Source organism: Equus asinus, chromosome 15 (genome assembly GCF_041296235.1).
Source record: "Equus asinus isolate D_3611 breed Donkey chromosome 15, EquAss-T2T_v2, whole genome shotgun sequence".
NCBI classification, from domain to species: domain Eukaryota; kingdom Metazoa; phylum Chordata; class Mammalia; order Perissodactyla; family Equidae; genus Equus; species Equus asinus.
Genome location: NC_091804.1, coordinates 50466528 through 50489554, shown reverse-complemented (window position 1 = coordinate 50489554; position 23027 = coordinate 50466528). Strand labels below are relative to the sequence as shown.

The 23027-nt window shown below is 60.4% G+C and overlaps 2 protein-coding genes and 1 long non-coding RNA gene across 5 annotated transcripts; 1 reads left to right on the top strand and 2 right to left on the bottom strand.

The window, feature by feature from the left end:
* The first annotated feature begins 1047 nt into the window (after positions 1–1047).
* PTK6 (protein tyrosine kinase 6) lies at positions 1048–16978 on the top strand. The gene is made up of 8 exons (XM_014849120.3): positions 1048–1397; positions 11195–11316; positions 11680–11840; positions 12445–12598; positions 13226–13387; positions 14570–14751; positions 16309–16462; positions 16690–16978. The coding sequence occupies exons 1-8, from the start codon at positions 1168–1170 to the stop codon at positions 16875–16877; spliced, it is 1353 nt and encodes a 450-aa protein (XP_014704606.1). The 5' UTR covers positions 1048–1167; the 3' UTR covers positions 16878–16978.
* Positions 3752–9933, bottom strand: LOC123277176 (uncharacterized). 3 transcript variants are annotated; one of them, XR_011494731.1, is made up of 6 exons: positions 9732–9922; positions 8970–9049; positions 8175–8391; positions 7594–8030; positions 5099–5368; positions 3752–4641 (listed from the first exon to the last, which is right to left on the bottom strand). It is a non-coding gene; the product is annotated as an uncharacterized lncRNA (long non-coding RNA). The 3 variants fall into 3 exon arrangements; XR_011494733.1 differs by lacking the exon at positions 8970–9049 and having other exon boundaries at positions 7594–7745; positions 9732–9933; XR_011494732.1 differs by lacking the exon at positions 8970–9049.
* A 1716-nt stretch (positions 16979–18694) lies between the features above and the next one.
* On the bottom strand, positions 18695–20342 carry PPDPF (pancreatic progenitor cell differentiation and proliferation factor). The gene is made up of 5 exons (XM_044748242.2): positions 20142–20342; positions 19601–19681; positions 19308–19385; positions 19130–19226; positions 18695–19052 (listed from the first exon to the last, which is right to left on the bottom strand). The coding sequence occupies exons 2-5, from the start codon at positions 19653–19655 to the stop codon at positions 18938–18940; spliced, it is 345 nt and encodes a 114-aa protein (XP_044604177.1). The 5' UTR covers positions 19656–19681; positions 20142–20342; the 3' UTR covers positions 18695–18937.
* Between the last annotated feature and the right edge of the window lie 2685 nt (positions 20343–23027).

Genomic DNA, 23027 nt, shown 5'->3' with positions numbered 1-23027 from the left:
GGCCGGGGACTTTCGGTCCTGACGCTCTCCTGCTTCCTGGTGCAGCTCAGGCAGAGTTGGGGCACATCTGTGCCCAGCGACACGCCTCGGCCCCCTGGACATGGGCTCCTGGGCCAGCCCGAGGGCTGAGGGGACTGGAGCATGTTGCTGAGCGGTGAGGGCAGGCACGCAGCAGCTGGGGGGCACGTGGGAGCCCCCTGGGCCCCGACACAGGGCCCAGCTGTCCGTCCGCCCCCTCTAAGCCCTCCCTGCACCTCCCTCTGCTGCCCCTTCGCCACCTGGGGCAGAACTGAGCTGGGCTGCCCAGCTCATAGTATGTGCATGAACTTGTTAAATGACACACTGTCCTTAAATAGTAATTCCTGTCCTTAGCCTCGAATGGAGTGAGTGGCGCCACTGCTGTCTTTTCAGTCAAAGGGAAGGTGCCAACATGTAGGTTTCATAGGTGATGCTCCCCTGGCCGTTTGTCCTCACGGCCCTCCCGCCTGGGGGCAGGGTCTCTGCACGCCCTCTCCTCTGGAGGCTGGTGCACAGGACAGCTGCGAGTGGGGTGGGCTCCGTGGGGGAGGGAGAGGCAGCTAGGACGCGGGGAGAACCTTCGGGGATGGGAAGGGAGGCGGCGCTCCTTGGGGGGCTTCTGGCAGTGATTGCTGGGAGCTTGCTGTCCTCTGTCTGGATCAGGCCCAGCAGCCCTGGGACGTTTGGGAAGGGCCTTGTCTCTCCCCTCGCCCTCCAGCTCCAAGATGCACCCCGCCTGGGTTCCATTTTCACCTGAGTGCCCACCAGTCCCAGCAGTTACTCCGCCCTCCTTCCCCCTGGCCTCAGGTCCAGCCGTGTGGCCAGGGGCAGCTTAGTGGCCGGTTGGTGAGCAGGTTTCCCACAGCATATGTGCAACAGCAGTGCCAAGACTGACCTGGACATGGTGGGTAGGAGGACAGGTGGGGCTGTGGGGCCCTTAGGGTGGAGCTAGGGTGCCTGGGGAAGCCCTGGAGAGGCCAGCCCCGGGGCATGGGTGTGGCCGACCTGGTTTGGCTGCCTTGTCACAGGGAAGTGGGCTGGCTCCTTGGCTGGGTGGGGATGGCCCGTCACTCCCAGCCAGTGGTGCCGGCAGCCGGCACAGTGACAGGTGGTGAGGCCAGGTGACCAGGTCCTGCCACTGCACCCACCATGGCGTCCTGGGGCCAGGCACACCTGGGACCCAAGTACGTGGGCCTCTGGGACTTCGAGGCCCGGACAGAGGAGGAGCTGAGCTTCCGGGCAGGGGACCTCTTCCACGTGGCCAGGAAGGAGGAGGAGTGGTGGTGGGCTACACTGCTGGACGAGGCGGGCATGGCCCTGGCCGAGGGCTACGTGCCCCACAACTACCTGGCCGAGAAGGAGACCGTGGAATCTGAGCCGTGAGTGTCCCTGTGGCCCTCGTGGCTCACTCCAAGGTGCCCCCACTCCCTGGGCCCTGCGGCCCCTGGAGAGCTCTGGGCAGGGTGACCATGGGACAGAGCTCTGTGCTGCTGTGGCGGTGCTTAGGGCAGGGCAGGTGTGCTGGGCTGGCCCCTGGGAGGCCAATGAGGGTGGGGACCCATAGCTCCATCTCCCTGTGTCCCCCAGTCAGGACTGGACCCCTGGGAGCGCTAACTGGGCTTTTGCTGAGTGACATATGGGGATTGGGGGCTGTTGAGGCATGTGGCTTCTTCCCTGGGCTCCACCAGGGTGCCAAGACCCAGAGAGGACAGAAGGGTTGGCAGTGGGCTTCCGGGTGGCTGGCTGACAGAGATGAGCTACGCAGGGGAGACTGAGGCAGGAGTGGGACTTTTGGGGAGGGAAGCTTCACTCACCTTCCAAACAACCCGAACCAGCTGTGTGACCCAGTTGGAGGGAGCCCAAAGGCCATTGTGCCAGGCCTGCCCAGGGCGTGGGCCAAGGCGTTTGCTCCCTGCATCCTCACAGCTGCCTGGTACTGGCTAGGCGGCTCCCGGAGGCGGTGGCCAGCCCTGAGGGTCTGCCCAGGAAGCTTGGACCACAAGGGGAAGCCTGGCAAGGGCATGTCCATGGCGACCTGAGGTGGTTCCTCTGAGATCTGGGTGGGGTGGGTCCAGCAAGAGGAACACCCGTTGCCTGCCAGTGCTCCTGTGATCCCCATTTCACACTGATTGAGACCAGCTGTGTGCTGGGAGAGCACGTGAACACATGCAGGGGCTCCCTCCTACTGAAGGGAGATGAGCAGAAAACAAGCACAGTCTTAAACAGGACAGTTTCAGAAGGTGGAGTTCCATGCAGGGGTAATGCAGGGTCGCCATGGCTAGTGCAAAGGCCCTGAGGCCCTGAGAACCCAGCACATTTGAGAAGCTGGAAGGAGACAGGGTGGTTGGAGGGGTGAGTCAATGAGAGAGATTCGAGAGCACTGGATCGGTCAGGGGCAGGGCGTGGACCCCCAGGGGCTCTGTACAGACAGTAGCCTTCTGTGAAGGGGCCCAAGTTCCAGTGATGCCTAAGAGAGCTGGGGGACCAAGGACAGAGCAGCGGGCAGCAGAGGTCACCTGGGGAGCTCCAAAGCCCTCACCCTGCAGTCCAGAGTCAAGAGCTCATTCATGCCCTGGGGCTGGGAGCTGGTGTGTGCGAATTCCTGTGAGTGTGTGTGCGCGAATGCCTGTGAGCATGTGTGTGAATGCCTGTGAGCCTGCAGGTGCATGTGTGTGTGAGTGTGTGTGAATACCTGTGAGCCTGCAGGTGCATGTGTGTGAGCGTGTGTGTGAATGCCTGTGAGCCTGCACGTGCATGTGTGTGTGAGTGTGTGTGAATACCTGTGAGCCTGCAGGTGCATGTGTGTGAGCGTGTGTGTGAATGCCTGTGAGCCTGCACGTGCATGTGTGTGTGAGTGTGTGTGAATACCTGTGAGCCTGCAGGTGCATGTGTGTGAGCGTGTGTGTGAATGCCTGTGAGCCTGCAGGTGCATGTGTGTGTGAGTGTGTGTGAATGCCTGTGAGCCTGCAGGTGCATGTGTGTGTGAGTGTGTGTGAATGCCTGTGAGCCTGCAGGTGCATGTGTGTGTGAGTGTGTGTGAATGCCTGTGAGCCTGCAGGTGCATGTGTGTGTGAGTGTGTGTGAATGCCTGTGAGCCTGCAGGTGCATGTGTGTGTGAGTGTGTGTGAATGCCTGTGAGCCTGCACGTGCATGTGTGTGTGAGTGTGTGTGAATACCTGTGAGCCTGCAGGTGCATGTGTGTGAGCGTGTGTGTGAATGCCTGTGAGCCTGCAGGTGCATGTGTGTGTGAGTGTGTGTGAATGCCTGTGAGCCTGCAGGTGCATGTGTGTGTGAGTGTGTGTGAATGCCTGTGAGCCTGCAGGTGCATGTGTGTGTGAGTGTGTGTGAATGCCTGTGAGCCTGCAGGTGCATGTGTGTGTGAGTGTGTGTGAATGCCTGTGAGCCTGCAGGTGCATGTGTGTGTGAGTGTGTGTGAATGCCTGTGAGCCTGCAGGTGCATGTGTGTGTGAGTGTGTGTGAATGTCTGTGAGCCTGCAGGTGCATGTGTGTGTGAGTGTGTGTGAATGTCTGTGAGCCTGCAGGTGCATGTGTGTGTGAGTGTGTGTGAATGCCTGTGAGCCTGCAGGTGCATGTGTGTGAGCGTGTGTGTGAATGTCTGTGAGCCTGCAGGTGCATGGATGTGAGGATGCGGGTGGATAAGGCTACACCACCAGCTGGGCTAGGGTAGCGGCGTATCATGCCGAGAGACTGAGGAAATGACCTGGAGACAGCGGGCGAGACGCATAGATTTACTGGGGCTTATGTATAGGGAAGGTGCAGTGGCAGCCGGCTGGACAGGCAATGTGCACCCGCTACCGCCCCGCAGAGAGAAGCTGGCTTAAGCAGGCAGAGGAGCAAAGGCTGCGTGCTTGCCAAGGGGGATTGTCCCTGTATCCTGCATTCCGAGGACCAGAGCCCCCCACCCTGCCCCCTGCTCCAAAGGGCCTCTGCTTTCCTTCAGACCTTGATGGTCTCTGTGCCAACTATCACAGGAGAAAGCCGCTGGGTCGGCCAAGCCCAGGACTGTTGTCATCGTGAGTGCTGGCACATAGGCCAGATAGGAGTCTCATGGACACATGGTTTTTAAAGGGGCACACCAGCTAGTGCCCCTACGCTCCATCCCCCACGTGTCCAGATGGCCCTTACAATCTCATTGTGCCAGTCTTCTGTGGTTTCCCTCAAGTCAGACACAGAGAGGAGCACTGTAGGCAGAGTCCACAACAGCAACAGAGAGCACAACATGAAAATAAAAGAAGCGGTAAAAAGGCAAGAACACCAATGAAAACATGTCACCAGCTGGAGGGGAGGGATTGTGTCCAAGTGGATGCTGGGTCGGTGGACAGGTTGTCAGTGACCCGTATGTGACCAGTAAGGAGGCCATTGCGCAGGAAACATTGTGGGCATAATCAGGGATACATACACAGCATTCTACTGTGATCAGGGCACAGGTCCCCCCTCGGGCTGCAGTAAGCATGTCCAAGGCCATCTCTTTTGCAACACTGCTTCTCTCATCTGGGAGGTTTCTTCATTTAGTAGAGTTACTGCATGTCCAGTGTCATTGAGGGCTGTTGCCATATTTTGGGCTAAGGCAGACACTTGCCGTTCTGCATCCACAACTGCAGCCTGTGGAGAGAGGGTGGCGAGGGGTAGAACCACTCTGCGGTGTGTTGCACACGATGGTGTGCACGGACTGCCTCCCCATTAGAAGGAAGCTGTGAAGGGAGACAGGATGCGTGCAGGGTCGTAGGGGCGCCCCATGTGCATCTGCCCGTCCAATTATAGGGCAGACAGGGCCAGCCGCGGGTGCCACAAGCCCACAGCCACCCCGAGGAGAGACATAGGCTCCTCTGATGGTGTTGCCTTGTTTTCCCAGCCACATTTCAGCAGGAATGATAACTGTTTGGTTGCACATTGCTTTAGGTGTCCACCCCACATTTTTTGAAATGCTTTCGTTTGACGGTGCAGAGTTGTTGTGACGTTCAATGCACCAGGGAAAGGAAGCACTTAATTCTATTTGCACAGCAGTTAACCATCCTATGCCATCAGAAACAGAGCACCCCACCCTTCGGGTTGTACTAACCTGCTCACACACAAGCTGGAGGATATACTTTCGAGAGGCGGCATAAGAGGGCGAGGACAGGTCGCTTGGGGGGAGAGGAGTGGGAATGGGAAGGTGGGCGGCACTCCTCCACTCTCGTGGGCTCTCCAGGGGGAGGGGCGGGCTGCTTGGAGGCGCCGTGGTGACCCGGTGGCTGAGGAGAGGGAGCTTGCTGCATACCAGCCGCTGGAGGGACTTTGTAAGTCAGCAAAGATGTGTGCCCGGGCAGTGAAGAGGTTGGCAGACAACATCCTAAGGACAAAAGTAAGATGTTTAGAGGGGACCAGAACAGGGAGGTCATGACCGTCCAGCAGGACGTATGTAGTTGCAGTGTCTTGGGTCAGTGTGATACCGGCCTGTGGTTTCAGACGAGGCTGACAATACCACACCGCTTGTCCAGTTGGTGTGGGCACTGCAGGGGCAGTGGTAAAGGATAAGGGAGGAGCAAGAACACACCAGAGGCAAAGGATGAATGTACCTTGGGGAATCGGAGGCCCTGGAGTGGTAAGTTTGGAGGTTTTGGGTGGCCCCCCCACAATGAAGTGTCTCACTGTGATATCCTGTTCTAAGCCTGTCCCCAAGGGGCTAAGAGACCACACCAGCAGGGCCCCACCTGCCAGTCCCAGGGCCAAGTGACCGCGTGGGTCCCGGCAGCGAGTTCCCGTGGCAGAGGCCGTAGTAAGTTGTTCTGAGTGCCCCTCTGTGGTTGCCGTTTCTCTCCTCAATGAGCTCTTGTCTGTAGACGTGCTGTCACGTCAGGTCCTCGTGTCAACATCTGGTATGTACTGGGTTGGGTGTGGCTCTCACTTTCATTCAGTTGACTTATTGCCGTTGTCAGGCGTCTCATCCAATGAGCTAGGGTCCTGTCTTCTGTCCTTAGTTGTTTCATTTGTTCCACTAGTCCCGCGGCTGTGGGGTTGTATGGCAGGTGGAAATGCCAGTGTACATCCATTTGATCAGCCCACGTCTGTACTGGGTGGCTAGGAAAATGCGTCCCTCAGTCACTGTCAGTGTCAGTGGGAACACCGTATACAGCACAGAGGTGTCCCAGGCCTCTCATGGTGGTCTTCTGTGTGGCCCTCTTGCTGGGGTACGCCTGCAGCAGTCCTGTGTACGTGTTCACACAAGTGAGGGCATACCAACATCCATCAGAGAGAGGCAAGGGCTGGATGTAGTCCACCTGCCAGTGTTGGGCAGACTGGTTACCTCTGACTATTTGGTCTGTGTCCTGGGGAATGGCCTGGGGTCTCTGCAAGGAGCAGGAAGGGCACTCCTGACAGACCTGCACCACGTCCGCATAGCGCAGGAGGCCCCAGGCCTTGGCAATAGCCCAGAGGGTTCTTCGTCCTTTATGTCCAGACTTCTTGTGTAGCCATTCTGCCGCTCTCTCGGCTCATGCTTCTTCCAGGAGGTGGATCTCAGCTAACTCGTCCACCTGTTGGTTTCCTGGCAGTATTATTGGCTGATGTGCAGACACATGGTACACTGTTATCGTCATTCCCCGGACCCGCTGCCAGATATCACCCCAGAGCTCTAGCCCACGCAATGGGCGACCATTAACAGTCCACTGTTGTCATGCCCACTGGGCCATCTGCAGGGTGAGCCCTTAAAGACCGCCTGACTGTCTGTACAGAGGCACATTGGATGGGACTCACAGGTCAACACCATCCAGGCAGCCCGCAATTCAGCCTGTTGACCACTGTTTCCAGAGCCAGAGTCCAACCACATGCTGTCGGTCGAAGGCTAGCCGGCCCCGGCTGTCCACGTGGCTGATGGTCACCCCTTGTGGAGCCATCCGTCTATGAGGCCTCTGCTGGGATTGGCCTTGTACGTTGGGCAGGGTTTCAGGCACGGACACCCCGTCTGACGGGGTTGTTTCCTCCGGTGTATGTTACTGGCCCGAGAATGTCATGCAGTTCTGCAGAGGGGACGACTGGCCAGGGTCCCTCGTTGTTGTAAGCATGCCACTTTGTTAGTGTCCGTGTTTGGGCTATTCCGAGTGAGGCTTCTGGAAAGTGGCCCGCAGCCACCGCGCAATGGGCAGATGAGTGTGGACAGTGACCGACAGGGCATGGGTTGTGGGCTCCACCTGCTGGAGGGCTGGGTAAGCTGCACACAGCTGTCCAGGTGCTGCACCAGGTGTCAGCCCCTTTCCACACTGGGACCAGAGCCAAGGGGCACCCGTTTGTTGCCTTGCCTCTGCCAGAGACCCCATCTGAACCCCTCTAGGTGACTGGAAACATCCAATTCACATGGCTGTCCTTGTGTTGAAACACCCACGGACAGGATTTGTCTCACTGCTACTTTGGCCTGGGCGAAGGCCTCCTGCTCGGTGGTCCCCCAGACCCAGACCCCCCCTTCCACACCGACTTATGAGGGGGGCGAAGCAGTTGGGCTGGATGAGGCATGACCTCCTAAGCCCAGAAAGCTCTGCGGTTGTTTCGGGGTGTTGGATGGTGGGGAGACCTGTATCTTACCTACAACAGCAGCAGGAGCCACTTTTGTCTCCCCGACCAGACAACACGCAGGTTCTGGACAGAGAGCCCAGGGTTTTGCACTTTGTTGTCCTCTCCAACCCGTCCTCGCTGGCATAGGTGGGCGGCGAGGGAGCGGGAGGCTTCCCGGAGGTCTGCAAAAGACTCAGAGGCCAGCATGGCATCCAAAACATAATGAAACCAGGCGACATCAGGGGGTTTTGTCCATTGAGCCAGGTCAGCAGCCACGAGACCATGACAAATTGTGGGGCTGTGGAGACACCCTTGAGGCAGAGCAGTGAAAGTCCCTCGTGTGCCCTCCCAGGTGGAGGCAAGGTGGTCCTGGCTACCTTCCTCCAGGGGATGCTGAAAAAGGCACCAGCAGGGTCCAGGACAAAATGATGGGTCCAGGGTGCGCCCTCTGTGCTCTAGGAGGGAGGCTATATGGGGACAGCAGCAGACACGGGCCGTGTCACTTTGTTCAATTCCCTAGAGCCCACAGTCAGTCACCAGGACCTGTCTGGCCTCCACACAGGCCACACTGGGCTACTGAATGGGCTGTGTGTGGGTCTAACGGTTCCTACCTTTGCCAACTTCCGTACGGTTCCTGTGATTTCGTCTTATGCCCCTGGAGATGATGCTACTTTATCGTCCCACACGATGCAGTTGGGGCAACCTCACTAGAGTCCACCTGGCACAGCCCCTTATTACAGCTTTAATCGTGCGGACCCAGAGGCGGGATTCTGCAGCAGTAGTCTGAAGAGTCAGGCCAGCGAGGACATCCACGCCCGATGTATTCCGCTGTGGGGGCCATACAAACCATGTACCATCTTGGCAAGAGACGCCCTACCTGCAGCATCAGTGTCACCTCGACTGTGCCCCCACCATAACCATCTATGACAGAAATAGGGCCATCAAAATGGGATAGATTGCCATCAACCAAAGCACATTCTGCTCCTGTGTCTACTAAGGCTAAAACAGTCTGTTTATTGTTGGCAGACCAATAAATTGTCAGCTCTACGTGTGGCCTCCAGTCCCTCGAAACTCGTGCTACATGCACACGGTTACAGGGATGAGTCAGGGTCCCTTGGCTTGTTCCCTGGTCAAGGGGGCTGGGATGTTCCCATGTTGTCACAGGGGCTGCCGTGGAGTGGGCAGCCCAGAAACTTCCCCAGAGGGAGGCTTGGTGAACCTCTATTTTGGCCCTAATTTCTGCCACAGTGCCACCAAGACAGGATTCGGCTGCTTATCTATTTTCTCCAGAGGGGCGCCCATGGCCACCAAGTCTTGCCACATCTGCCTGTGAGTCACCCTAACTGGACCCTTTGCACTTTGCCCCCTTTATCTTCCTTCCCTCCCGGAACCCCGGTAGTGCTTACCTTCTTCTTTCTGATTTTGTCTGTTTCTCCCAGGTCGGCTGCAGCTTGGGCCACCTGGACACAGGTTGACCCACAAAGGACTGAGCATAGAAACCAAGGCCCATACATTGGTCAGGTGCTGTGTGCAGCACAGTGTCTTTTGTGTCTGCTGTAAAAATCTCATTGTCAGCCCCTCGGACATATTCGGCATAAACAGCATGTTTAATTCCCACTTCCCTCATGGTTCCTGTGCTGGTTCCATGGTCTGCCCACAGGGACGGGGCACGGGCATGTTCCTCTCGTTGGGCCAGGCACCCCTGCAGGCAGTGACTGGCCAGGTCAAGAGAGAGACGGCCCCGTGCTCATTTACCAAGGCTTAAGGGCATCGCCGCAGGTCGGGGTGGGAGGTGACAGAAGCCATTTTGCTCATCTCAACCCCCGATGACAAAATGCCTTTTGCACCAGCGACCCAGAGGTGCAGAAACCAGCCAGGGACGCTTTGTCTCCCCTTCTGTCTGAATTTGTTCCCCGGTTCCAGCAGTTCTGTGGCGGTCCAGTCCCTCGTGGGGGAATGCACACGCCAGACAGGCAGAGGCAGGTCCAGGGCATCTACCCCACGAGCGGGGGCTGGTCAGACTTTAACTGTCAGGTTAGGGCGAGTGTGGGGCCAGTACGGGACCTCTAAGGGTCCATCCCAGCCAGCAGCTCCTCACCATCACTGCTTGAATCTCACGAGTCCCATTGTTCTGGGCTCCAATCTCGTTGTGTCATGAGAGCTCTCACCTTTGCCTGGGGCAGCTGTTGCCCTTTCATCCTGGCGAGGCGGCAGGCTAAGGCCACTGTCCTCCCGTCAGACTCCGTAGGTGTGCTGACAGAGCCCGGGTAGTTTCGGCTTGAACCAGCCCTGCTTCCCTTTCTAATTTTAACTCCCCTGGCAGCTCCCTCACCGTCGCCTTAGCTTCCATTTCAGCTTCTGTTGCTAAGCGAACAGCAGCAGGGAGGGGCCACCCCACTGCAGCAGCTGCCACCCGGGCTTCTGATTTTCAGTTCCTCACATCGACCATGCCCAGGACTTCCCCAAGGCCCTTTGGCATTTTTGGGGCGTCCCCGTACTCATGCGGTGAGCCCCGTCCATCTAGGATGGCAGTGACCCACTCCCACATGGAGGAGGCCTGCCAGCCAGGTATTCCCTCCCTGGATTTCCCCTTCCCATCCCCCATAGTCTCGGTGCTCACGGGGGTTTCTTTGGTCTCCTGGCTGGCTCGCCAAGTGTAAGGCTGCACACCCAGCTGGGCTAGGGCAGCAGGGTATCGTGCCAACGGATGGAAGAAATACCCTGGAGATGGTGGGCGAGACGGATAGATTTATTGGGACTTATGTACAGGGAGAGAGTCTAGGGGTGGCTGGCTGGACGTAGACCTGCACATGGCCACCGCCCCCTGCTAGAAGCCAGCTTAAACAGGCAGAAGGACAAAGGCTGCATGCTTGCCATGGGGGAACGTCCCTGTATCCTGCATTCCAAGGACCAAAGCCCCCTCCCCAAGGGCCTCTGTTTTCCTTCAGACCTCAAGGGTCTCTGTGCCAACTATCCCAGGAGAAAGCAGCTGGGTTGGCCAAGCCCAGGACTATTATCATTGTGAGTGCTGGCGCATAGCCCAGACAGGAGCCTCAAGGACATGTGGTCTTTAAAGGGGCACACCAGCTAATGCCCCTGCAGGGTGCATGTGTGTGAGTGTGTGGATGCATGCATATCAGTGCAAGTGCACATGTGTCAGTGTGTGGGCGCATGCATGTGAGCAGGCGGGTGCATGTGTGAGTATGTGGGTGCATGTATGTGAGTCCAAGTGCACGGGTGCATTTTCTTGCTGCTCAGACACCCAACCCTAGGTCCCACAGAGCAGGAGCACTGTGTCCATGGCCCAGGTCACAGGAGGTGGCCACAGAATCACAGAATGATGTGGTTGCACAGGATGGGATGGCATGTCTCTGGGATGGGGCCATCAGGGCAGGTGGTGGGAGGTGTCTGCCCTCTTCTGGGCCACTAGGGCCTTTCCTGGTGTCCAGAACTGGCCATTTGAGACATTTGGGGTCTATGATGGGCAAGGAAGGGGTCTCTGGGTGGGGGACTATCAGAGGGCAGCTGTGGGTCTCGGCTGGGAGCACAAGGAGGCAGAGGGTCAGGTGAGGGGCTGGGATTCAGGGTGGGCAGCGTGGGGGTCAGCAAGCTCAGGACACACTCCCCCCAGGTGGTTCTTCGGCCGCATCTCCCGCTCAGAAGCCTTACACCGACTGCAGGCCGAGGGCAACAAGCCGGGTGCCTTCCTGATCAGGGTCAGCGAGAAGCCGGGTGTGGACTACGTCCTCTCAGGTACAGCCCCTGCTCCTCCCCTCTGCGGCCCAACCCCGCCTGACTCTGGGGCTCCTTGCCCCTGAACCCTCCCTGCATGCAGAGAGCCCGGCTCCCTCTGGCCTGTCCCCTCTGTCTTGCTGTGGCATCTCCAACATCCCGGCCCTCCTCAGGGGAGCTCTGACCCCTGCCAGTGGGCATGGCTTGCCCCTGGGGTCCGGGGTCTGCGTTTTGTCCTTTCCCTGTTGGTAGCACCCTGGGGCAGAAAGTTGAGCATGGTGCCCACTTTGCCCCTTGACCTGCAAGCTCCTTTCTGAGGGGGCCCAGGGTGCACGCGCCTGCTCACGTGCGTCCCTCCTTCTGCCCGTGCTCCCTGCGCTTCAGTGCGGGACACGCAGGCTGTGCGGCACTACAAGATCTGGCGGCGGGCCGGCCGGCTGCACCTCAACCAGGCCGTGTCCTTCCCCAGCCTGCCTGACCTCGTGGACCACCACAAGGCCCAGAGCCTGTCCCACGGCCTGCGGCTGACTGTGCCCTGCTGGAAGGTAGGGCTGCCCTGCTGGACCCTCGCCCTGCCCGTGCCCACCCACAGCCGTCTCTCCTCAACAGGGACCCTCAGGGTTGCACAGGGTGGGTGTGGGTCCTGACGCACTGACCCCCTGGAGGGGACTGGGCCCCGGGGATCAGGGCTGCCTGGAAGCTGTGGCTGCACAGAGCTGGGTGTGGGAGCAGGAGGGTGTGCAGGGGAACTGCCCTCCTTTGCCGGGTCACTCTCACCCCTGGGCCAGTGAGAGGTCAGCTGTGCCGCTGTCATACGCTGAGTCTCTCTGGGCTGGTGGGAGCCTGGGGACAAGGGCTGTGTGCCTTGGCCAGCAGGCGGACAGTTTTGTCTCAGTGGCATTCAGGCCAGTCACTGGCCCAGAGTGGGCGATGAGGGTGGCGTGTGTTTGCATGCACAGCAGGGGCAGCCAGGCAGGGGCAGCCCCTAGGAGAGCCCAGCCACATGCAGCACTCAGGGACCATCCAAGCTGAACGACCCAGCTGACAGAGCGGGGCACCCCCTGCTGGAGGCAGAGTGGGCTTCCTGGAGGATGGGCTGGGTGGCTGGACAGCATTCCCCCGCCCCACGTGCCCTGCCTGTTCCTCCAGCACGAGCCGGAGCCCCTGCCGCAGTGTGACGACTGGGAGCGGCCGCGGGAGGAATTCACGCTCTGCAGGAGGCTGGGCTCTGGCTACTTCGGGGAGGTCTTCGAAGGGCTCTGGAAGGACCAGGTCCGAGTGGCCATTAAGGTGATCGCCCGAGGTGAGTGGGCCTCAGGCCGGGGGGCCTGCTTGACCCCACGCCTCCCTGCCAGTCCCACCAAGAGGGACTTCTGGCCTCGCTCACCGGGGTGGGGGCAGCCAATCCAGCCCAGGCCCTGATGTCCCACGTGCTGCAGGCTGCCTTAACTTGAGCCCTACATGGCATCTACAGCGGCATCAAGGTAGCATTTTCCTTTCAATTGTGTATGTTTTTACCTAAACTCATTTATTTTAAAAGGGAATTTTAAATCCTTGATGTAAATGGAAAGCCAGTAAAATAAAGAGATCACTAGGAATCTGAAAAGGCTCATCTAAAGTCTCCTTGGGACCCACTGGGGTTTGGATCCCACTTCAGGAACCAGGGCGCAGGGGGCGTGGGGACACACTTGGGGGTGTTTGAGCCCTGCATCTGGCTCCAGCAGGTGCTGGCCACGCGGGGGCATTGGAGGTGCCCAGGGTGTGGTGAGCGCCATCTGCTCCTGTGAACATGAGGCTGTGGCGCTGGGTTGCCCTGGGGCTGGGCTGTGCCTGCCCTGACATCCTGGCCTGGGGGCTGCCGCATATGGGGGAGCGACAGGGGCTGGCCTTCTCCATGGGGCCGCACCCACTGAGGCAGCCGGCCCTGCAGATGACCTCCTGCACCAGCACACATTCCAGGCGGAGATCCAGGCCATGAAGCAGCTTCGGCACAAGCACATCCTGGCGCTGTACGCCGTGGCTTCCGTGGGAGATCCCGTGTACATCGTCACGGAGCTCATGCCCAAGGGGAGCCTGCTGGCGCTGCTGCGGGGTGAGCGGGCCCCTTCCCGGGGATGGAAGTCACCCCTGCTCACAGCCGGCAAGGGGACACACGACAAAGAAAAAGGAAACCCAGACCACCCCCTGCCACGTGCAGACAGCCAGGGACTCAGATGCCTTCGCCAGCCCTTTCCCGTTTAAGGAACGACTTACAGTATGTGATAAATGTACCATCTGTTCATTGTAGGAGTTTGAGAAGACACGGATAAGTACAAATAAGACAAGAGCCACTCATAATTCCTGCACCCACAGTTAATGCCTGGAGCGGCCTGCCCACCCCCACTGCTTCTGGAACTTGCAGGCCTGGTCCTCACTGCTTCTCTCCTTAGAAGGCACCGCCCCTCCTTCTTGGGTTTGAGTGCATGTACACTTACACAGCCACCTGTACTCACACGCACACGTGAACACTCGCACGCATGCGCACCACACGTACAGATGCACACAAGACTCACACCACAGTACACACTTACGCACACTTACATGCATGCTCACACACTGGACGTATCCGTTGGCTCGGAGACCTCATCATCTGTAACAAAGCCCATTATTTTATTTAACTCCCAAACCAAAGACAACAGCTGTGGATGAGTGGAAGTGCCAGTGTGTGTGGACGCCACCCGCGTCCTGAGACGGTAAATGGGAAGACGTGCAGGGCCGGGTGAATGACACCCAGGACGTGTGTGTGCACATCTGGGAACATACTTAGACATCAACATTGGGAATATTCTGAATGGAAAATTTTTCACATAAGCTTGATTGCCGCAGTTTCCCGTGTCATTCAATGTTCTTCAGAAATTTTTGAGGGTCTGTACACGACCGTGTAGATAGGCTACGTCCATTTAGCTCGTTGCTGGAGGCTGCACCTTTTCAAGGTTCGCAGCTGTGTAAACGATGCTGTGATGAACACCTCTGTCCTGATGTCTTTGCGTTCCTGTTGCTTTCGTGTAGATTCCCGGAAGGCAAAATGTGGGGAAAAGCACATGTTTGCACCGTGCTTTGGCTCAGATACCTAACTGCCTTTCAGAAGGGCTGCAGCGGGTCCACTGTTCCAATTTTAAATCAGCCAACTGCCCTTTGCCCCAGCCCTTCCCGAGCCCAGGAGCTTGAAGAGCCCACGGCAGAGAGAGCTTGGCCCCGGCCAGCCCCGCTGACCCTGGCCTCCTCTTGTCTCCAGACTCTGACGAGACAGCCCTGCCCGTCTCAGAGCTGGTGGACATCACATGGCAGGTGGCCGAGGGAATGTGCTACCTGGAATCACAGAATTACATCCACCGGGACCTGGCTGCCAGGAACATCCTCGTGGGGGAAAACCACATCTGCAAAGTCGGGGACTTCGGGCTGGCCAGGCTCGTCAAGGTGGGGCCCTTGGAGGGTAGAGGGCAAGGGGCAAAGGGTGGAGGGTGCGGGGCTTCCTCTGTGCATGAAGCTGGGGATTCCCATGGGTTCTCTGCCGTTGGGGAGCTGAAGCAGCTGTGGCTCTGACAGGTGAGTCACAGGGCTGAGGAGCCACACAGACGACTCCAGGAGCTGCAAAGGGAAAGGGAAACCACCCAGGGCCAGAGGCTGGGGTGGGGGGTCCACGGAGCAAAAAGTCTCTGCTGAGTGGTGGGCTGTGGTGCAGCAGGGGCCGGGTGCTAAGGGTCCCACTCATTTGCTCATTCATCCACTCAGTGTCACTGCCCCGGCCTCCTGCAGGCTGGTCTGTGAGCTCAGGGTAAACATCTCCCCAGCTGCCCCCCACATACAGGAAACTTGTTTCTTACGGAGGATTCTGGAGACAAATGGGGCCAGAGGAGAGCAGCGAGCTTCAGTACCACCAGGGGACAGCCCGCACGGCCCTCCTCCCTCCATGCTTACACCAAAGTCCCGCGCAGGTGCACACCTTGGCATCTCTATAAGGACTCCAAACAAAACAGCCACAATGCCATCATCACACTGTTAACATTAGTGGGGACTCCTTAAAGTCATCACGTCCCCTCAGAGCCAAGTTCCCAAATTCTTGCAAATGCGGTGAGTTCACTTCAGTTTGCCCCTCGAGCAGACCCATGTGTCACAGCTGCTTGACTGCTTGTCTCTCAAACCACCGCTCTGCTCCGTCTCCTCAAAACTCACGTTTGAGACTCGTCGCCCCTCCTCCGTGAAGCCCTCTGCTCTGGGTTTGTCATTCGGTCCTTTGGGGTGCGGTCTGCTGGTATCCGGGGCACAGTCCGTTGGCTAATGGGGTGCGGTCTGTCGGCTGGTGGGGTGCGGTCTGTTGGCAGATGGGGAGCAGTCTGCTTCTTTTTTTGTGACACTGCTGGCCGGCCGCGGACAGCAGGCATCAGGTTGCTTCGCTCACGGGGGTGAGGTGCTGATGCTGTGGTTTTTTCCTCATCGTGAGCTGGATGCTTCTAGAAGACACATGACTCTCCTCCACTCCGCAGCCAGTAGTGGGCCAGGTTGGATGGAAAGGCAGGCTTTTCTGAGTTCGTCCAGTGGTAGCCAGTCCACCTTTTTTGGCACCTCTGTGAACTCATGACTGAGAACGTCTGCAGGCTCCACATGATGGTCACTGTCCACCTCTGGGCTCCTCTGACATGACCCAAGAGGGCCATGCTTTTCCTGACCCCGACTTCCCAGCTCTCTCCTCCTCCTGTCTCCCCCACACCTCCTGCTCCTTCCCTCCACCAATCTGAGGGAAAGCAGCTCTTCTTGGGGCCCTGGGCCTGCTTGTCTCCAAGTGAAGCAGCAGCTGCCTGTAGTGGCAGCCGTGATGGCGGTGTGTCCTGACAGCATGTCATCAGTGTCCACTCTCCAGGCGAGGCGGCCGCACACCTCCCACCAGGCCCCTGCTCCCCATGCCTGTCCCTGCTGGGGGAACGGGAGGGGTGCAGGCTCCCCCAAGGCCCACCTCCAGCATGTGTCTGATCACAGGAGGACATCTACCTTTCCTATGACCACAACATCCCCTACAAGTGGACCGCGCCCGAGGCACTCTCCCGAGGGCATTACTCCATCAAATCTGATGTGTGGTCCTTCGGGATTCTCCTCCATGAGATCTTCAGCAGGGGTCAGATGCCCTATCCAGGTACTGGGCCCCCAATGTCCCCCACTGTGGGCAGGGTGGAAGGGGCCACCTCCCAGGGGCAGCCGTCCAAAGGATGGTGTTAGCAACGTGTGCAGGGGATGCACGGCAGGCCCAGGCTTCCTGGGAGGGGCCGCAGGCGGCAGGGCAGGACTTCCTGGTGGTGGGTGGAGGGCAGGTGGGCACGGTCCCCCAGCCCCTGAAAGCCCCTCTCATCCCAACGCTGGCAGGCATGTCCAACCACGAGGCCTTCCTGAGGGTGGAGGCAGGCTACCGCATGCCCTGCCCCCCCCAGTGCCCTCCCACTGCACACAGGCTGATGCTCTCCTGCTGGCACAAGGACCCAGAGCAGAGGCCCTCCTTCAAAACCCTGCGGGAGAAGCTCTCCAGCTTCACCAGATACGAGAATCCGCTCTGAGTGGCCCTCCCTGCCACTGCCTCCTGGTGAGCAGGGGCCTGGGGCGACAACATGGACCTCGGATCAAGGGCCTGGCCTGACCCTCTGATTCATGGATTTGCCTAAAGTGCCAACAGCTCCCAGAGCCAGGCTGTGCATTCCTTAGGAGAAGATTCCTTAGTAGGAGTTCCTCGGGCTGTGGGCCTGCCCGGTCCTGGGGTGGGGAAGCACACTCTGTAGTCTGGACTGCAGGGGAAGTCTGCCCCCTCCTCCCACTGGCCCCAAGACACCAGCTCCTGGAAAGCACCTGCCCACCCGGGCCAACTCCAAATCTGGAGCCCTCCAGGAGCTGGGCTGCCCCTCTCGCAAAGGGAGCGGACCCATCCCTGGTCCTGACCCGAAGCCCACTAGCTCAGTCAGGACCAGGGCTGAGCCTCCCTGGACCACACATGGGCGCCACCTGGACTTCGGCTGCACTGGCCCTTTGTTCCCTGGACCCCGCCTGCCCCGTGATTTCAGGGAGCACAGACTCCCCAACACTCCATGCAGATGGGTCATTTGGTGGTGGGGCACCACCGCCTGCCACCTGGGTCCAGGCAGCTGTCCCTGGCCTTCTGCCACACCAAGCAGCCGCTGTTGCCAGGGGCTCTGGGGCCTGCTCTAGACCCTGGCCAGAAAGACCGGGTGGGCCTGACTACACTTCGGGGCACCACTCCCCCAGGCCCATCCAAGGGGATGGGAATGAGGGTCTCCCCTACCCGGCCTCAGCACTGACCACTGGCCTCAGGGAGCCTGGGAGAGGCTGTCCACCACCCTGCAGCCTGCTTGGACATGCCGAAGGCAGTAACGGACAGAGGCTGAAGCCTTTTGGGGTCACAAACTCTGCAGACACCTGGAATGGATTCGCTGCTATTTATAGCACAGAGCAGGGCCAACTGGCAGGAAGAGGACGGCCCCCTCAGGATACCTGAGCTCTGCCCACCAACCAGTGGAGGCCACTCCCCTCACTGAACCCCAGACCTCACTCCAAGTCTGTCCCGTCCCCCAAGCTGCCCTCTTCTGGGGCCCTCGCTGACCAACAGACCTGGGTCAATCTCTGCTGGCCACTGGAGGCATGTGGCACGGGCAGTCCTCCACCAACACCTGCCGCTGAAGGAGTCCAGCAGAGAATACACAACCACGCCCGCAGCTCCCTGAGCTGGACTGTGCCCAAAGGCGGGGACTGCCTGTGGCGGGGAGGGCCCTCTGGAGCGCCCCACACTCCTGCCCCTCAGCCCCAGGGTTGGGAGCCCTGACCAGTGAGCCTCACCGCAAGCTAGAGGAAGTGACACCCTTCAGGGAAGGCAGCTGGCAGGCAGTGTGGCCCAATGCCTGCCCCCCTAAGCTGCCTCACCCAGCTGGGACACACGGCATCTGTCGTGTTCCCTCATCTCCCTCCCTGGTATCAACTGGGGCCTCATCAAGGTCCCTCCAGCTGAGGGCTCCTGAATCCTTACCCAGAGGCCCAGTCTCCAACGGTGGCCACGGGACGCAGGGATGAAGCCACTTAAAAAACCGTGACCTCAGTGGCTGCCCTTGAGGTTCCCTGTCCAGTTCCTAAACTGCCTGCTCTCCCATACTCCTCGAAATAGCAAGGCACCCCAGCCCTTCTCAGGAGCAAGACCCTACACCTGTGAACCTGGGCCAGGCCTCAGACGTGGCCTCCAGCGAGGGGCCCCAGGAAGGCCCAGGAAGCAGAGCCCACTCCCCACCCCCAGGAAGAAGTGAGAAGGTTGGGTGGGGTTCAGTGACTTCATCCACGGGCCTCGAGGCACACAGCTCACACACACCACCAGGGCTGCTGGCCACTTGGAGTTTATTTTGCACTTGGGGCAAGGCACACGGTCACTGGGTGTCAGGAAGGCTCTTGTGCGGCTGGGGTGGTAAAGAGCTGGGTTCTCTCATCTTCCTTTTTGGTGTTTTGCTGTTTCAATATAAAGGAACCCAACTGCTTCTGTTTCCACCAGCCTGCCTAGTGTAGGGGGTGGGCGGGGCAGGGAGGGGCTCTGAGGAACCCAGGGCCTCTGGAAGGTGGTGGTCACTCAGGACGGGGGCCCAGCATTGGTTTTGGCAGGCTGGCCACCAGGCTGCTTCCTCGAGGCTTCTGGAGCCAGGTCACAGGTGATGGTGCTGCTGGAGGCCTGGGGGGACTCCGAGCTGGGGGAGAACCGGTGGTCAGAGCCTGCCTCCGCCTGCCCCCTCTCCCACACTGGCCCCCAGAACGGGGCACTCACTGCTCTGGGGACTCCAACACTGTGGCCATGAACGGGAGAGTGGACTTCCCAAAAAAGAAGCTCGCCCACCAGTGACCCGGGTCGGCCTTGGGGAGACCTGAGAAAAGCAAAGCGGGGTCACGGTGCTGCCGCCCACCCCTGGTGGGGCGCTCGGGCAGGACCGCGGACCTGCACTCACCGGGGTGGTGGGGGATGGCTTCCCCAGGGTACTCGGCGCTGCCGCAGGAGCTGTTGCTGGAAGTGGAACCCAAGCGGCCTGGGGAGGAGCCGCGGTCAGCCCCCAGCGCGCAGCCCAGGCCCGCCCACCCCTCTAGGCCAAGCGCTGGCTCTGCTGGCAGCACAGGGGCAGGGCCGGGGGCCCGCGCAGCCCACTCTCCACCCAGACAGGGGTTCTCAAGGGGCTGCAGACACCACAAGCTGGGAGAGGGCCCGGAGTCAGACCTGTCGGGCGGCGGGAAGGAGCTCACTTACGCCGGTAGTAGTCGTGGGTGGCCACGAGCGAGCCGCTGGAGGGGATGGCTGCCATGCTCCTGTTTGTGGGCCGGCGGAAGCCTGCGCAGGGCGTCGGGGAGCCCCTGCGGTCACCGGCTGCCCCCCGGAGGGAGCGCCCACTCCGGGGGGGCCCCGGCCGACCCCGAACTCCCGGGCGGGCGGCGACCCGGGTTTGTTTACCTCGCGGGGGCGGGGCTCCGGAGCGCCCGGTCCGCCTTCGCCGCGCGGGGCGGGGCGGCGCCAACCGGCCCGAACCGGCCGCGCGGGAGGAACAAAGGCGCTTTGTGCGCAGGGCTGCCAGCCGGGGGCTCCCGGAACCGGCCCACGCCGGCCCAGCCCGACCACCCGCCCCGACCCGCGCCCCTCCTCGCCGCTGCCCGGTCCCCCGCGACCCCGGCTCGAGTCCCCGCCCGTCCTTCCGGCCGCCGCTCGGTCCGTCCGGCCGCCCGTCGCGCTGAGGGCCGCCCCCGCCGCCCACTCGGGCCCGCTCGGCCCCACCACGCGCCGCCCCGGCCCTCACCTCGGCGGCGACCCCTCGCGCGCCTAGGCGCGCGATCACGGGTGGCGGGGACGGGGACGCTAGGCCACGGAGCCCATTTGCAGAGAAGACGCGAGAGGCCGACCCACGACCGGGACGCGCCGGCTGCGCATGCGCGGACGCGCCCACTTATAGCGAGGCGGCGTGCCGGCCCCGCCCCAACTCGGCCCGGCCCGCCCCCAACCCCCGCGAGGCCCCGCCCCGGCCCGCCCCCAGCCCGCGAGGCCCCGGCCCCGGCCCGGCCCGCTCCCAGCAGGCCGGTCTTGACGGAAGTGCCCCCCGGCGTCCGTATGACCTGGGCGGCTTGGGAAGCACGTCCGGCTGGCCTGGGATTGGAGCCGTTAAAGGAGCCCCCGTCCCTGTCCTAGAGAAAAGCCTGTCTCCCTTCCACCTCCCCTACCCTAAAGGAGGCCCCGCGCTGTCCTAGAGCAAGGCCCACCCGCTTCCCCGGCCCCGGCCATCCTTTCTGATCGGCCCGGCTGTGTAGCCTGTCTCGACCTCTCCAGCCCTGTGGAGGTGGCGAGGACCGTGGCCGTGGTCCGTTCCTGTGCCTCTCAGCACCCAGGGTCAAGCCCTGTAGGCACAGCCTCCACTCAGGATGGGGCCTGCTCCGCTCTCACCCAGGACAGATGGGGGCATCTGCTGGTGTGCACCCAGCCTCCCAACCAGTAGTGGGCTTGGGGCGTACGCCACCCCCAGCTGTGGGCACTGGTGGCACCCAGAAGTGTTATGTGCCTCCAGCTCTCCAGCCACGGGTCTGGTGGACTCAGCCCTTCAGGGACCTCACAGTGGATAGAAAGCTGAGGATCCCACCCGTCTCCCTCGCAGCTCTGGTGGCTCTTGAACCCACATCCTGGGTGCCCAGCTCCACCCTGCACCCAGCTGCTGCAGCCAGGGGCAGCCTTATTCGAGTGGGATGGGGTAGAGAGCTGCTGTCTGGGGATGTCTCCTGTGGCTGGAGGCAGAGGCCCCATGTTTTGGGCGGCCCCAGAATGTTTGCCTGCTGGGAACAGGTGCCTGGGGTCCTTCTACACTCTGGCTTGTCAATCAGGAGGAGGACTTCCTTCCTGGTGTGGAGCCCCACTCCCAGCCTCCTCAGCAGGCCCCAAGCCTCAACCTCCCTCTGCAGGAAGGGAAGTTCACAGCTCCAGCTGGGCAGTCTCTTTCCTGGTGGTTGGGAGGGTCCCAGGAGGTCTGTAGTGGTTTCAGGGGGAAGCCACCAGGAAGATCCCATAAATCCCTCTGCTGGGCCCTCCACATCTTCAAACCCCCTCAAGGACTCCTCCAGGATTCCTGGACCTCACTCTAGCTTCTCACTCAGCAGAAGCAGGGGGAGAACCCTGGTCACCCCTGGATACGACCCTTTATTGGGCTAGGTGGGGGTCGAGGCTGCCAACCTTCTGACTGTGACCTGGCTTGGGCAGTAGTAGGGCCTGGGGGTCCCTGGGAGAAGGTGCAGTTGCCTGTCCCAGGTAACTCTGGTTCCTTCTCCACCTCCTCCATCTCTTCCTGGTGTCCCCATGGACTGGGCCCCTGCTGGTCCACTGGAAAGAGGACAGTTCCAGGGGCTCTCCTGGCCACTCATCTGGCCAGATCTTCCAGGGCTTCCAAGATAACTGTGTCTCATGCAGGGGGTTCAACTGGATTGCACACACGAGTAAGACAATGCAACCATGCAGGAGAGGCGTGTGGCATCTGCCAGCCTGCTCATGGAGTGCTGCAACCCCAAACCCCTCTTTATAGCCCATGAACTCTCATTACTTCTCAGTATCTCCAGGTCAGGACCCACGACCATGCCCCAGCCAGCTTCCTGCTCCCCTCTAGGGGCCAATTCTGGATCATAAAACTGGGTATGACTTTAGTGCAAATCGAATTTAATTCTTAAAGGGCATCTGCAACCCCCACATCCCCCCACACTCACCAAACCCGGAGCCTCGCAGCGGGCCAGACGCACCAAAGCCACGTTGTCGGGTTATTGGCTGTCTAGGGCCCATGCAAGGTTCGGGCCATCAGCTCTGCTCAGGGCCTTGTGCAGCTGCCTGCTGTGCAGAAACAGCCTCTCCTTTCTAGTCTCTGCCCTGGTGACGGTCCTTGACCACATACTGGCCTGGGATGGGTGGCATAACAGCCCCCTAGCAGGCCAGCGTGTGTCCCCCTGACTTACTGGGTGCCTGTGCATCTGTGGTGCGTGCCCCACCCTGATGCATGACCAGATGCTGGCACCGTCTAGGCCCCACCCCCAAATGAGAAGCAGCCCTCAGTGGCTTGGAGTGTGATTGGTTTTGGGGTTTTGTGGTTCATAGAGACGGCTGGAGTGGCTGAGCAGCAGCCTGGCGCTGGGTGCTGTGGGGGAAACAGGCCAACAGCACCTGCCTGCACAGGGTGCACAGTAAGGACACAGAGAGCTAGGCAGGGACACTGGGGCAAGGTGTCTGAGGGAGACATGAGGAGGAAGGGCTTGCGTGCCCCTGAGGATGAACACAGGGGGGGCCCTGCCTCGGACCTTGCCCTGTTCTGTTCACTCAGTGCATGGGCTTGTGGAGCATCTACCACGTAGAAATGGCTGAGTCGAGTGAGGAGGGTTCGGTGAACCAGACGGGAGCTCCTTCCAGGGGACCGGCCAGCCCAGCAGGCAGAGGGACCCACTTGGTGAGGCGGGACAGGAGAGGGGTATCGAGTGAGAGCTGAGGCCTGAGGAAGGGGGAGCTGGGGGGGTGGGGACCTGCACAGATGCCCTGAGACCTGGTGTGCAGTGCTGCTCGGAGAGGCCCCAGGCCTGGATGTGGAGCACAGTGGCATGACCTGTGACAGGAGAGGCAGCCAGGCCTGCTCACCAGGGCCACCAAGGGGTCACCAATAAGGCAGATT

Coding starts and splice junctions, on each gene's coding strand:
- PTK6 (XM_014849120.3), top strand. CDS start 1,168: ATGGCGTCCTGGGGCCAGGCACACCTGGGACCCAAGTACGTGGGCCTC. Junction 14,752..16,308: donor GGCTGGCCAGGCTCGTCAAG/GTGGGGCCCTTG, acceptor GTCTGATCACAG/GAGGACATCTACCTTTCCTA. Junction 16,463..16,689: donor GGGTCAGATGCCCTATCCAG/GTACTGGGCCCC, acceptor CAACGCTGGCAG/GCATGTCCAACCACGAGGCC.
- PPDPF (XM_044748242.2), bottom strand. CDS start 19,655: ATGGCAGCCATCCCCTCCAGCGGCTCGCTCGTGGCCACCCACGACTAC. Junction 19,386..19,600: donor CACCCACGACTACTACCGGC/GTAAGTGAGCTC, acceptor GCTCCTCCCCAG/GCCGCTTGGGTTCCACTTCC. Junction 19,227..19,307: donor AGCCATCCCCCACCACCCCG/GTGAGTGCAGGT, acceptor TGCTTTTCTCAG/GTCTCCCCAAGGCCGACCCG.